The following is a 14754-nucleotide window of genomic DNA, read 5'->3' as shown; positions in this document are numbered from 1 at the left end:
GATTGGTGAAGCAGATTCTTAAGTTTTCTATTCAAGGGAGTATTCTCTTTGAAATATTTACCATTATTTTGTTTTCATAAAAACATCTATCTTCCATTTCTTGCATCAAACAAGAATTCTCTTTGTAACACAAATCACCTATTTATTTCTCTGTAAAGCCCCTCCTCTCAGCATGCCAGTGTGACTCAGTTCTAAAGAGGGAGGAGAGACAGATGGTGGTTCAGTGAGTCCTACAGGAGATGGAGGGGAGGTGAGGGGCTCGGTAAGCTGATTTTAATTGGTGCTGATTGTGTGATTGGGACTGCAGTTTGAACAGAAAATGGGCCTCATAATTCTTTAATGGAGCTACTTTAAAACTCTTCAAAACTCCTTCATTTATCTGTTGTCCCTCTTCTCTGAGATTTCTAATTCAGCTCTCTTACTCACTCCTCTGTCTGGACCTGGTCTGTTTCTGTCTGTAGGTCTGTCCTGCAGGAATACAATTTAAGAGTAATACTTCTTTTAAATATTTCAGATAATCATGATTGGAAAAAAAATGGTCAGAGTTGCTTTATTATTTCAATATTTAAAGGTGTTTTCATTTGTTTCTCATTTGCACATGAGAATCAAAAAATAAATTTATTTCAAAATTGTTCTGTTCATTTTCTTATTGCACAGCCTTCAGTTTAATTTCAACAAAAATATAGTCATCAGTTTTGGGGATGGACTTTTGCCAATATGTGATATGCCAATATTTCTGATTAATTTTAGCTGAACGTAACATCAACACAGATATGTGAATGTATTTCAGCCCTAAAACCTTAGTCCATAAAACATACCATAAAATTCAGCTGATTTATATCCATTAGTCCTGCCTAAAACTCCACAAACTTATTTATACATATGGCTGAGATTTACCACCAACATACAGTGCATTCAGAATGTACTGACACCCTCTTCACTTTCTTTAGTTTTTTATGTTGCAGCCTGATGCTACAGTGGCTTAAATTCATTTTATTCTCATTTATCTACACTTTGTACCCCATCATGACAAAGTAAAAACTGAATTTTATAATTTTTTGCTAATTTATTAAAAAGAAGAAAAAAAAACCAAACTAAAATATCACATTGTGATTGTCTTCTTTATCAAGTCAATGCAACCATCCTTTTAGATTTAAGAGCACTTTATGCTTTTGCTGCCTCCATGCTATGTCAAACTGATGCAGTAATTAATGCATCATTTTAATTGGTCTTATGGCAAATTCTAATTTTCAGATCCTAAATACTAAAATCCTGCAACATTCAATTTTTGTGATGCAACTGTATGATAAAATAAATTATCTATCATCTTAATAACCTTGGAAAAAAGGGAAATGGCCAAATCCCATTGGCCAAAAAATGGCCAAATCCCAAATCCCATTTATGTCATCAGGCAGATTCATCTGGCAAATCTTAAAGCTAACATGCTCGTTATCAGTCAAAAAAAGACCAGACCAGTCAGCATCATTCAAGGAGTAAGAGGTGGTAGGTAGTGGTTTAGTTAAAGTGACTGCAAACCTGTCAACAGCCGATGAAGAGATTCGTGCGGATACAGCAATAGAATTGAAAGAGTATCAGTGGCTACCTGTCAAGCTTGTGCTATGTAGTTTACTTGCCTACTAAGTCTGTGTTTTATATCTCTGATTGGCCTGTAATAAATGTGACAGACAGAACACTCGTACAATTACCCTCTGAGTATTTTCAAAGGTTCTGCCGTGCCATGGGTATTAGAAATAGTTTATGTCAGGTTATCATCTTTAAGCTTTCCTAAAACTTTAAAGTGTTTCACTGACCTAAAACTAAGAGCAAATAAATCTGTATGGCATACTGTATGTGCTGCTTTGGTGTGCTCCACTGCACAACATCACACAGTGATAAATTACAGCCTTATTTCTGGATTAACTACCTTGGCTTCCAGACGCAGACGATCAATGGTGCGCTCTGCCTCAGCGTGCTTAGTCAGCAGTCTTTTGTAGTGCTCCTGCAGAGAGAGGAAATAAGAAAGTTAAAGGAAGGAAATAGAAGAGGAAAATAAGAGCGGAGAGAAAAATATGAGGGGTGAATTAAATATGAAAAACAAACAAAATTCAGAGACTGGAGAAAAGTTGTTGGAAAGAGTAAAGTAATCAGTAAAGCAATGAATAGGAGGGCAGAAAATGTGGCGCATTATTAGGTCACAATTCAACCACAGAAAAACAGAGTACATAAATAAATGTGTGCAACCAGGGGCTGTTTTTCATCAGTTAAGTCCTTCAGTTCCAATAAAGTAAATCTGTAAGCTACAGTCTGCAGTGATATTTTTATAGCTATGTCCTTCAAACTTTTTTGGAACAAACACTTGTACTGTTTGCAAAGATAGTCAAGTCGTAAACACTGTGGCTGACTTTCAGAGACAGGATTAGATTTGTGTCCAGCTGGAAACATCAGAAATGTAGTAAAACTTTAATAATGAAGGTCAGGCTGTAATATTTTAAGTCAATTACAAAAAAGTCACACAAAAAGGAAAAGATTTTTAGTGCAGGAAGAGTCTCAAATCAATACTAGACAACAAGATAACTTTTCCAGGGGGTCATGTAGGTAAGCCTGGGGAAAAAAAATCCCTGAGAAAGTCTAGATGTATGGAAGCCCTAAGTGGGCATACAGCCATACATTTTATTTTGCTACTGACATTCCTCTATCATAACAAATAAATATTGTTATTCTCTCAAGATTTCAATGTATCTAACTCCTTTTCTCAGGATAACAAAGATGGCTTTCCCAAGATACGATAATTCCTTTAAGAATGTACAAAATTTCCACATTCCACACATTTTTTTGTCCTTTCTCCTTGATTATCATTTAAACAGTAAACAGATGAGAAGCCCAGACGAGTGAATTTCCCTTCGGGGATGAATAAAGTTCTTGTATTGTATTGTATTGTATTGTATTTATTTTCTCTCATCTAAGGTCCAAACTAATATTTCTGATTTGGTGGTTGAAAATCTTTCAGAGATTGGGTCCTAATTTCTCATAAGAACAGGATGGTGGGTCCTGATGCCTGACCAGTTGAGAACCACTGCTTTAAAAAATGTAAATAATTAGTTTGTGACAAAAACATATCTTTTTTATGTAGTCTGCTTAGAGTCCGTGTCCTTTCAGTCTTCAGCAGTACCTGCAGTTCTTCCATCATCGTGGTGGCCTGCTGTGGAGATCTGAAACCCTGAGGCACAATGGATATTGGGGCACTGTTTGGTGTTTGGTGAGAGCCAGACATCTCAGGAGATCCATCACTGGTGTTAAGAAAGACTTCTTTGACAATCTCAGCAGGGGATTTAAACACTACAAGGGGCTCAGGTGATAGGGACTCCCTCTTGAAAGATCGTCTGCTCTTGGGGGGAGTGTAACCACTCTTAGGGAAACGGACCCTGGGCTCCACCTTGGAGAAGTCAGGCATCCGGTAACTCAGAGGCTCTTTTCTGAAAGAATGAGAAAATTTGTCATAGTTTTTTTTAATTAAAATGTATTTAACCAGGAATTTAGATTAAGGATGCAATGCTATTAAGGGCCCTGGCAAGACAGCCAGCAGCACATTTAAAAAAGACTTAAAAAACAGAGCAATTACAATCACAGCTCAGCTAAATTCTGGCTTCATAGCAAAAAGTCATCAGTCAAAATATCTTCAAACTGGCACATCTTCCTCCAATGTCTTCAATCTATCTTTAAAAAGGTTTAAAGAGACCAGCTCCTCAAGACATGACATCTCTTCCAGCATATCTTAATCTCCTTTTGCCTATCTCAAGACAGACTTAGGGAACAGATTGCAAAAGTAAACCTTGAGACTGAGTCTTAGACAAGGACTGTAGCTCCCAGCTTATATCGTTATATCATAACTTGAATATTTTGACGCAAGTTATGATAAAACAGGCAATGGAACCTGACTCACCTGGATTCATCCACTTTCGCTGCACCACTCCTGGTTCTAGATGCCCTCAACTCTCTGTTAGAATTTGTGGTCTGCCTTACAGAGTCTGCCCTGTCTGAGCCGAGGCCACGAGTCCTACAGTATGTAGCTTCAGGAGAAAGCTTTGTTGTCTTTCTTGGAGAAGGTTTAGGCTGTTTATGATGTTTATCTAGCTTTTTCAATCCCTTTGAAGGTTCATCAGTTCCTTTGTTGTGTCCATCCAACACAGCAACTTCAGGTAACATGGCTGTTGGCTCAAAAGATGCCTTTAGCTTTATCTCGGGGCACTGGGGACTGAACTTGAGGCTTGTGTGGCTCCTGGGTGATTCATGACAACTTTCTATGGAGCTCATGTCAGGCAAAGTTTCAGCTTCAATACCTGCAGCAGTGATTTTTTCAGCAGTGAAGTGAAGAACATGGGGGGAAACTGGTAGGGTAGCAGATGAGGCAGGCTGGGGTACTGGGCAGTGATGATTTGAGACTCCACAGGTTTCCAAATCTGTCAAGTGATCACTACAAGATTGTGTGGAGCTGATCTTCACAGTCTCTCTTTTAGAAGTATGGCTCTCAGTTGAGCTATTCTTGGTTCCAGTTTCATTTTTATTTCTTTTTCTGTCACTTTTGTTCCCAGCTTTCTTGCTACTGCTCTCCTCCTCTGACATGTCCAAGTATTTATCACTTGGATGAAGAAACTCCATCCCCTGCTTGTCTTTCCTTTGCAACATCTGGTCATAAACTGTCTGTGTATCCATGAAGTCATGACCTACAGAAAGAAATAAAAGAAACAGGTTTAAAAATAACACAGGACTCTTAACATCTATAATCTGATAAAACAAGAAAACAAGACTTTCACAACATAATTATAAATATCTAATTCATAGTTTAGAGTTTAAATTTGTTAAACTAGCATTATATTTCATTTAAACTCACTGCTAAGGATTAAGACTATTGATAGTAAGTAAAACACCAATTCTCAAAAAGTTGATGCACTGTCTTTTCTGGGCCAAATCTAATGGATTCAGTCAAATGGAAAACTGTTCTGTGGTTATTTTCATCAAAATTTAAATTCCTTTTGGAAACCAGGGTTGCCATGTCCTGTGGACTAAAATGGGGCGGGACCATCCAGCTTTTTATCAGCCCACAGTTCAATAGCCTGCATCTCTGATGTTATGGGGTTACATTAGTTTCTCTAGCATGGGCAGCTTACACATCTGGAAAGGCACTCTCAGTGCTGAAAAGTACATAGAAGGTTGAGAGCAACCATACTGTATGCTCCTATCAGGACAATGTTTCTTTCAGGGAAGGCCTTGCATATTTCAGCAAGACAATACTAAACCACATACCGCATCCATCACAACAGTATGACTTCACAGTAGAAGAGTCCGGAGCTGCCCTGCCTGCAGTCCAGACCTTTTAACAATAGAAAACATTTGGTGCATCATAAAATGACGAACCCAGCAAAGAAAACAGTGGACAGTTAAACAGCAAGAATGGCCCCGTCCCTGCTTTTTCAGATGTGTTGCCATCAAATTCAAAATGTGCTAATATTTTCCATGAATGGTAAAATGACTCACTTTCCACATCTGATATGTTATGTTCTATTGTGAATAAAGCATGGGTGTATAAGATTTGTAAATCACTGCATTCCGTTTTAATTTTAGACAGCACCCCAACCTTTTTGGAGTTTGGGTTGGACTTCAGTCAAGACTATTGTCTAGTAAATGAGATACAATAGCATATGATCAAAACTCACAGGACAGATCTCTCCGGTTGCCACTCAACTCCCCGTCATCCTCACTGGGGTCTTCCTCCTCTGGTTTGAGGGGTCCAGGTCCAAGGTTAGCATTACAATTAATGTCCATATCAACAAAAGTTCTCCTCAGCTCCATGTCCTCCAGTGCTTCAGACAGACCAATGATGCCGTTGTCATCCATCTGGCTGGCAAAGTCATCATCATCTCTCTGTGCTTGTTCTTCCTCTTCACCCTCCAACTCTTCCTCAGATATCACAGAGCTGGGGGTTGAGGTCCGGGCAGGGGCAGGGGTCCAGAAAAGAACCCCTGCTGTGGTGTTTTTTCTGGTCTCCATTCTAACAGTTGTTGCCTCCTCCAGGTCTCAGCTCTGACCTTAGATGCTGTCTCAGCCAGGGACAAGAACCTTCTGCATCTCTTCCTGTTGGTCTGGCTCTGCAGTGATGCCCATTTTAAAAACCATGGCTACAGAAGTTTAGTGATCACAGGTCATGTCAGTAAGCTGGAATCAGGCTCAGCTCAGGACTTCCTCTCAGCCAATCAGCAGTCTTGATGAAGAGGGGACCTTTACAGAAGCTGTAAATAAAACACAAAGTAATATCAGCTCTTTAGTTTCTTTTTACCTTAGAAATGCCACATAAATAACTCCAGGGACAGTCCATAAAAAGAAGATCTGAATGATAGGCATAAGGTTGTGTACTTTATTGTTCACACTTCCAGAGTAAAATCCTAAATTCCCTCTGTTAAGGAGATTGTGCTCAACAAAAATCACATATTTATGACTATTTCTATTTTTTAATGTGAGTATTTGTTGGTAGCAGGGACAGCTAAATATCCACTTAAAACTTAAACAAAATTGAATAAGATAATACACAAACTCTGGCACTGAAAATCATTCAGAATTAATACAGCAGATGATTTAATCATTAAGTAATCAAAGGAAAAGACCTGCTTTACAAACAATGAATTTTGTTGCAGCCCTGCACCATACAAAAAGTTGTTCCTGCAAATATGCATACTGTCTGTGATTGTGATTCCTATGAGTATAATCACAACCTTTAAAATAACTTTTGAACTATCTGAAAGTCAAAAATGACTGCAGACCAGCAGCTAAGCTGTTCTATAGGGAAAATAACACCTTAACATTATTATAATGGTGCACACTGTAGCACTCATAAATATTGTGTTTATTATTCCCCAACAGGGGGAGTAGCTGCTGTGTAATGTCCTTAGAGCCAAAAACAAAAATTAAATGCTATCATGAGAAACACAATCACGTCAAACAAAAGTCACTACCATGCAAAGGCATCAAACTGTGAAATATCTCTGTCATCTGTCAGTTTATCGACTTAGCTCGAAGCAAGGACAATTAAACACTTTATTTTTTTATTTAAATGGATTCATGTGCTATCCATCCAATGTAGCGACAATATTTTAATTTCTGTGAATTAAGGCCTAAATTATTCATTTTAGATTACTGAAAGACTTTGCAAAGCACAAACAAGAAACCAACAGGAAGTGAGAGGTTTTAATTTGTTTAAAGCTTTTGTGTGACGGATTAATTTTTAGTTCTCTGCAGTCATGTGATTTACTTTTAGTGTCTTTGCTGCTGTGTCCAACTGTCTGTGTCATTTGTAAATGAGTGCAAGGCTTTTATTTTGTGAAGAGATTTTTTTTTATGTGGCAATTCTGAAACTACTACCAAATAATTCTTAAGTCAGTCCAGAGACATATTATGTCTACCCAGCAAATAAACATTGTGTTTTTGTCTCCTGCAAAAAATGTTTTGGTAGGTCACACCACTTCTCAAAGCATGTAATTGTGCTGGGATTAGACTGCTAGTTCACAATATCACATCTAGTTCCCAAGTGTTTGCTGAGACCTGCAGCGCTCACTATGGTAACAACACAACATGAACAAAAGCTAAGCTTTCAGCATGTCTGACAAGTCTCAACATAATGTGTTAGAGAGCTATACTGCCAAGGTCTACCCTCTGTTCCAATGCAAAAAATAAACTTTATCCATCATTAGAAGGATGCAAACACCCCATAACAACTAGAAACATTCTGTTAAATGTTATAGAGTATAGGGTTGGACCCTTGACCCATTTCTATACAAACTCTAAATTTTAGCTTCAGTGAATGAGTTCAGAGCCAAACCAATCTGGTGTTTTGATACTAAAACTTCTTTAGAGGGGCATATGATGTCCTAAATAATGTGGAAAAAAAAAAAAAAAAAAAAAAAAAAACAGTGACGGCGACCATTTTGCACCGCTATGAGTATGCAAATGTATTCAGAAAACTACTTTGTTGAACAAATTACTGTATTCTTTAATATCACACATTATGTAACACAGTCAGTCACTTGTGATGCAGCTTTCTGGTCAGCTGTGGTGCTCTACATGTGCTTAAGCTAGCACTTAGAGTGCATGCAGCTGAATAAACTGCATGTCATCATGACACAAAACAAAGATTTTAACAAGAACCATTTTCAGGGACACTTGTCAACTTTGTTTAAATCAGCACACAAAGCTATCATTTAAATACATTTTGTACAGCAGTGCTGAGATTCTCATTAAGAAAAGTGGTCTCCATGCATTTTTGCATTTAAGTCAACCCAGATTAATAGAAGAAGATTATGAGCTTCTTACAGTGTCTTTTATCCAACAGGAGAACCTAACACATTTACTCACGCCAGGACAGGGTATTTTGCTCAGAAAGCCTGACATATTTGTGTTTATCCAGAGACACTTGTTTTGAGTAAGAAACAAACACAAGGCTTAGTGCGTAGCACTGATGAACCCACATCGTGCTCTCTCTATGAGCCTTTCAGACACACATCAGCAGAGAGTCTGCATGCTGGCCTGCACAGCAAACTCAACATGCATTTAAAGCAGACCACAAGGAATGAGAGCACAGCCCATCACATAAACAACTGAGAGACTAAAAATAAAACTTTCTTAGGAAAGAAATCAAATTCACATTATGATTATGATGTTACTTAGTTATTTCCTGCACCCTTTTCTCACTCACAACTTTTGAGGAAACCAAATACAGAACCACAACCAGAAGACTATGAGAGAAAAATCAGTGCAAAGGTTATCACAAGTTATAAACAATAAAGCACTTAAATACTAAGTACGTTTTCTCTGCCATCTTCTTAACAATAATATCACTTTTGGCAGATTATTTATTTTTGTTCTGAGCACTAACAACGACCTACAATAACTATTTTAGAAAAAAAAGCAGAGGATAGCACACTTCTGGTAATATCAAGCTTCAAATTGAAAATCTTCCCAGATTTCCCTGCTGGTTTTCTGAGCTGCTTTATGCTATGAATAAAGCAAAGAACAAACTCACCTGTTACTCTGCTCAAACTCCCTGTTCATTACCAGGGGAACTACAGACTTATCTGAGCTGCCAGATTGGGGGAATTAAGCTGCCCTAAAGCCCTTGGAGGGGGCTTCAAGCGATTGTAAACAGACAATGATGATCAGAGAATACATTGAAGACAGGAGGCTAGCTAAGCTCCTCAGATACACAGACAGCATGGCTGTAATCACCTGACTGTCAGGCTAGCTAACCCTGCATCCTAGATAGACAGATGGGCTGTGGATAAAGGAAAAAGACATGGGAAAAAAACAGGAAAGAAAAAAAGCATGATAGCATGAGCTAGGGAAAGGTGACAAACAGATGAATGAAGAAGGGAAATTTCTGCCAAGTTATACTGTCGTTCCCAAAACTGTCACAGAACCAGTCAACCAGGCCAGGAGGGACACTATGTGAATTTTCACAGGGCAACACACCGTCTGAATTTTGATTAAAGTGAACCGGAGTGCAGCAGGAGCTGACACAGAGGCTACCAAAGTTACAGTGAGCAGTTAAGGACGGGCGGGTGACTCAGATATGACAGCTAATCTTCTTAGGAAGGACAGGGGGCTCTGTGAATTCAGGAACATGCATCAGTTCAACACTGGTATTGGAAGACATCGGCCCTGTTGAAAAACATCAGACATCTGCAAATAATGTGGTATGAATAGATATTAGTGCAGTGGCCAATATTTATATGTTAAGTCTAATCAATTCTATAGTGACATCTGATAGACATATCTGCTGAATCAAGTATTTTTTTCTGGACTGAAGAGGCCAAATGTTTGACAAACTCTGATCTGTTGTCATGGTTGAATACCAGAGAAAGTGTTGGCATAGTAAGAGTGTTACACCAGCAGAGGTGATGAACAATGATGGTATCAGCCCTAACTTTACATTGCAACTAATTTTGTAAAATGATCAGGTTAGAAGAGCGAGTGATTAAAAGTGTTTTGTGACTAATATCCCAGTGCTGAGATGACTGGTCTGCAAATCTGTTACTTAAGAAAGAAAATATATTAATAATCAACTAACTTTAATTATTGAGTACATCCTCTGGTCATGTAAAGAATTGCTGTTTTCGTCTTTTTATATCAACTGAAATATCTTCAGATGATCAGTCAGATAAAACAAGCTTCTTTGTAGATTACATTCTGCATCCTGAAGATTTAATCGTTATGATAATGGCATCTGCAGATGACAGCTCAAAAAGCTACCTATTGTTAACATCAGATAGAAAATTTCCTCAGGTACATATTGCCAATATAAGCTGGCAGAATGCATGAATGTAACAAAATGCTTAATCTTTTAAGATTAGAGAACAAATTTTTAATTGTAAGCAACATAAAGTAGCACTGACTATTATTGATCACTCAGAGCTCACTGCCTGTCAGTGGTTGTTTGTAGCAATCAACGAGGGAGATGAAGTTTGATTTTATAATGCAAAAAAAATGTATAGTTTTTATCAATTTCACACATAACTAGAGAAACCACATCCAAATTTCATTACGGAGAACCTACAATTGGAAAAGTATACATTAATAATATGTGGTAGAATCAAATCCCTGTTCAACAGATGTTGCACATTGTGCTGCTCATGTCGTTTTTTTTAGAAATGGAGCCACTTTCGACTGCTTTAGCCTGGTTTCGTGACTGCCATGTTTGCTTCCTCTACTTCTCTTTTTCGTAACGACTGCCTCTTGCATGACAGTGTTTTTCAAGGCCTGTGAAGTACAACATTGATAAGAAAATCATTAAGATTAAAAGTAAATTATGTCAATGGATTGAACCAATTAGAACCGGTTCTTGATTCCCATCCCTAGCACTTGCCCATGTGCCATGTCTTAGCCATGTGAGGAAACAACAGTTCTCACACTGAACTAGGGCTGGGCAGCATAGACCAAACATTGTACCTCTTTTAGCTGAAAGGAAATGCAGAAAGAACACAAACAAAGTCAAGTTTAACAAAATCTGCATGGATCAAATGCCAAATATAACACAAGCACCTATAATAACAGCTAGGAGCACAACGTCAACATGTACATGAAAAAGACATGAAAATCAACTTCTTGTCAGTGAAAAGGAACGATATCAAATGATAACGTTGCATAGATAATAAGTAACAAATAAAGTCAGTCTATATTTAGACTTGACATTTCAAATACTAACTAGTGGCCAAAAATACAAATAGACCAATGCTTTATAAAACAGTCACTGCTAACTCCTGCTACGTTTGGGTGTACCTAAAAAAATGAATTCACTTAAGGTCATTGTCCCTCATGACCCTCCATAACTCTTTTGTTGCAGCTCTGTCTCTCCTTATCCTGTAACATTAAATTATGCTGAGTCAACATAAATCACACTGTTACCCTGTAACTCCTTGGAAAATGTACGATTCTAACTAGGAACTTGCCCAGCCTTAGTATAAACCATGTGAACAATATTGCATCCCCTCACTCATACATACATACATCGACCAGACTCTTTCTGTTCAGTTACAAGGATAAAAAGGCAAGACACCACAACTTACAATTAACATTTTAAGACAAGTCCCAATACTTTATAACAGCATTTTTCAGTTTTTGCAACTCAGGAAAACCCAAGCAGACTCGTTCAACAACATCCAAGTACCAGCAAATGTTATTCAAGTCCAACCAGTCAGTCAGGTGGGATGAGAAACACAGAGAGTACAGATATAGACAATACAAACAAATCAAAACAGAAAAAGTTATGAAGAGAAAACAACTTTACATCAGAGGTTTTTTTTTTTTTTTTTGCATTTAAACCTACCTTATTTGAAGAGGATGCATCACTGGTCGGTTAAGCAGGCAGGATTTTCAGAGATTTCACTCGGGTCGGTTGCCTTGAAAACCACAAAACTTAAAGAGAAAAGACCCACCCCTTTGTCACCATGGCATTCAGACCACAACAAACCCCATAAGCCGTTAACAGGCTACAGAGGTTTCTTTACGAAGTTACAGTCAGATTTACTCGACTACCGACAAAAGCCAACGACATATCTGATGAATTATTAAGTGCGTAGTAACGGTTGATAACTAAAACGTAAAGCTAGCTAACAGTTAGTGCCAGTTTCTAAGTTGGTTAACGTTTACACTTCCAATTCAGGCATTAAAAAACCCGTAAATAATCGTCATTATAACGACTTTCAGTCACACAGAACCTTAATCTAAATGACGGAGGTATTTACTAAGTTAATTTTACATAAAAAATGTGGGTTTTCTTATATTTATGAGGCTAATTACCAGTCTGGCGGCGTGTGGCACTGATTTTAGCTGGCAGCAGAGACAAACTGAATTGGAGTATTATAGTCCTGATTTTTGTTTTTAAGGCATTATTTGTTTCTTTAAAACCAACCAACTACCAAATTTATAGTATTATACATGTTTTTCTGAAGCTTCACCCAGGTTTTACAGAGTTTTTCAAACAAAATCATCCAAATTGTAGAGTTTGTTGCGGTAGCATCTCCTGACAGGCAATGTTTGGGGTAAACAAATGCACATATTCACTCATACAGCTTAAAGTCAAAGACGGTGTTTTGATTGGTTACGAGGCTGATCAGGGGCGGGATTTGGTTGAGAGTTTTGCAATAGAGGATTGCAGTGCAAAATGTAGCCATAGGAGGGCGCCATATACTTACTATTCACATCATTCAACAGCAAGAAAGATGGACATTTAATCCATTTTCATCTCAATTAATGCATCATAAAAGTGCCAATAATTTTCATAGGCACGTTTTCTTCTTATATATATATATATATATATTTTTTTTTTTTTTTATCCTGCTTTGGTTTAAAAAAGGAAGTGAAGACATTCAAAAGATGTATAATGGGGAGAAGTAGTTGAAGTAGGCTTAGGAGAGTTGATTGTTTACCTCAAATCAGTCATGGCTCCCTTATCTTAGGACTTTCTGCATCAATGTATCACAGGCAGACTTTAATGGTCACTGGCAATGGCCCAAAACATGGTCTGTATGGCTCACAGATCACTGCCTGGGGTACTGAATTATCTTGTTGCCAGGAGGCCATAATGTTTGCTGCTTTTAGCAGAATAAAAAGTCAGAGTTGCAGCCAATCCATATTTTAATTATATATGGATTTTAGTAATTTTGCACAAGCATCAAGTTTTTCAGGGTCTAATGTATCTGACAAAAGTTAATAACCAAATTATATAAGATTAATAATGTTATAAAAACAACTGAAACTTCATACTGAACAGGCATTTTCAATGAATAAATAAGTGTGAACAGTAGCTTTGAGACCAATATTAATAATTACAGCTTGATTAAAAGCAGTGGTTCTCAACTGGTGGGTTGGGACCCGAAAGTGGGTCATGGAGCCCTTTTAAGTGGGTCCTGAATGTGTTAGGAAACAAATAATGTGCCAGAAAGTCCAAACATTAAAAATATGCTTGTTATCCTCTGTGTTTCATCTGCTACATGGCTTGTACCTTTTGATGTCTTAAGTGTGTTCTTCATTAAATAAATCTGACTGGTTGAAAAATATCTATAATTGAGGTTGCAGTTTCTCATTGAAGAGTGGATAGTTGGTCCTGAGGCTCGACCAGTTGAGAACCACTGATTTGAAGGGATTTCCAATGCACAACACTACAAACATAATTAAACACTGTTGATCAGTCATCATAATTAAGAGATGTACAAAACTTTGTCATTTTTTATTGAGCTATGGGGAAATAAAGCAGCCACACTGGACAGTGGTGGACCGAGGAAGTTTGAGGGGCAGGGGTGAAAATGATAAAGAGGGCACCAGCAAACAAACAGCTGTCATACATTAATAGTAAAATAGTTAGAAACCTAGAGTTTTAATGTTTTATAGAGATTATATCCATTACACCTCTGTAATAAAGCATAGCAGGAATTAGCTATTTATTTCACAAGATGCATAAGTGAGGATGAGAGCAAAAAAAGTTATACCCTGTAGCTGATGGCACTCTGGTACCCATTGTACTATTGTATTACTGGATGTGTTTTTTAGTTTTGTCTTCTGTAAGGGAAATAAAGAGGGTATGTTATCAAATTTGGTCAAGTGGAGGGGCCACTGGGAGGGAAAGCATTTTGTCAAATTGTGTCATCCTAGAGGGCACTTTATCAGTTTTTGTCATCTTGGAACACAACCTAGAGCAGTGGCTTCCAACTGGTCTTGCCTCAGGACCTACCCTCAACTACTTAATGAGATCTTGCAACTCAAATTTCAGTGTTTTTCAACTATCAGATTTATTGAAGTGAAATATAGTGCAGTAAGGACCTCAGGTGTTACAGAACAAAGAAACAGCACATCAAACATGTTTAAAGTACCTCACAGACTTTTTGACTAGTTTTTTTTTTTTTTTTTGCTGGACAAACATTCAGGTCCCAATGAAAATGGCTCCTAGATGACACTTTGCAAAATTTTACTCACTGGGAGGGCACCCAAGAGGGCACTCTAATACAAATCCTCTAATTGTCCACTGAGAAGGCACTGTAAAAGGCACTTTATCACATTTTGTCAACTGATACGACAGCCTAGAGGACACTTTAGTGTATAGTTAGTGGCATCCTAGAAGGCATTTTTGTGGCTTTATTTTTCATTAGAGTGCCAGGGAGGGTCATTATCCCCCCTGCCCCCCTCTGAGTCCACCACTGATATCAGAGAGTGCTCTGG

At 37.9% G+C, this 14754-nt stretch overlaps 1 protein-coding gene across 2 annotated transcripts in view; it reads right to left on the bottom strand.

Annotated features, from left to right (window-relative positions):
- The window catches only part of akna (AT-hook transcription factor), a 28664-nt gene extending 16276 nt beyond the window's left edge, over positions 1-12388 (bottom strand). Inside the window, exons 1-6 of one of the 2 annotated variants that reach the window (XM_041810683.1) lie at positions 12340-12388; positions 11867-11955; positions 5712-6284; positions 3941-4721; positions 3170-3473; positions 1925-1999 (exon numbers count right to left, since the gene is read on the bottom strand). In XM_041810683.1, coding sequence (XP_041666617.1) covers positions 1925-1999; positions 3170-3473; positions 3941-4721; positions 5712-6045 — 1494 coding nt within the window. In that variant the 5' untranslated portion in view covers positions 6046-6284; positions 11867-11955; positions 12340-12388. Of the gene's footprint in view, positions 1-1924; positions 2000-3169; positions 3474-3940; positions 4722-5711; positions 6285-11866; positions 12311-12339 lie in introns of those variants that run through there. The other variant, XM_041810685.1, reaches the window with a different exon arrangement.
- Positions 12389-14754: the final 2366 nt, after the last annotated feature.

The sequence above is a fragment of the Cheilinus undulatus genome, linkage group 17, assembly GCF_018320785.1.
Source record: "Cheilinus undulatus linkage group 17, ASM1832078v1, whole genome shotgun sequence".
NCBI classification, from domain to species: Eukaryota; Metazoa; Chordata; class Actinopteri; order Labriformes; family Labridae; genus Cheilinus; species Cheilinus undulatus.
Note: the sequence above shows the minus strand (reverse complement) of the source record. Positions and strands in the feature narration are given on the sequence as shown.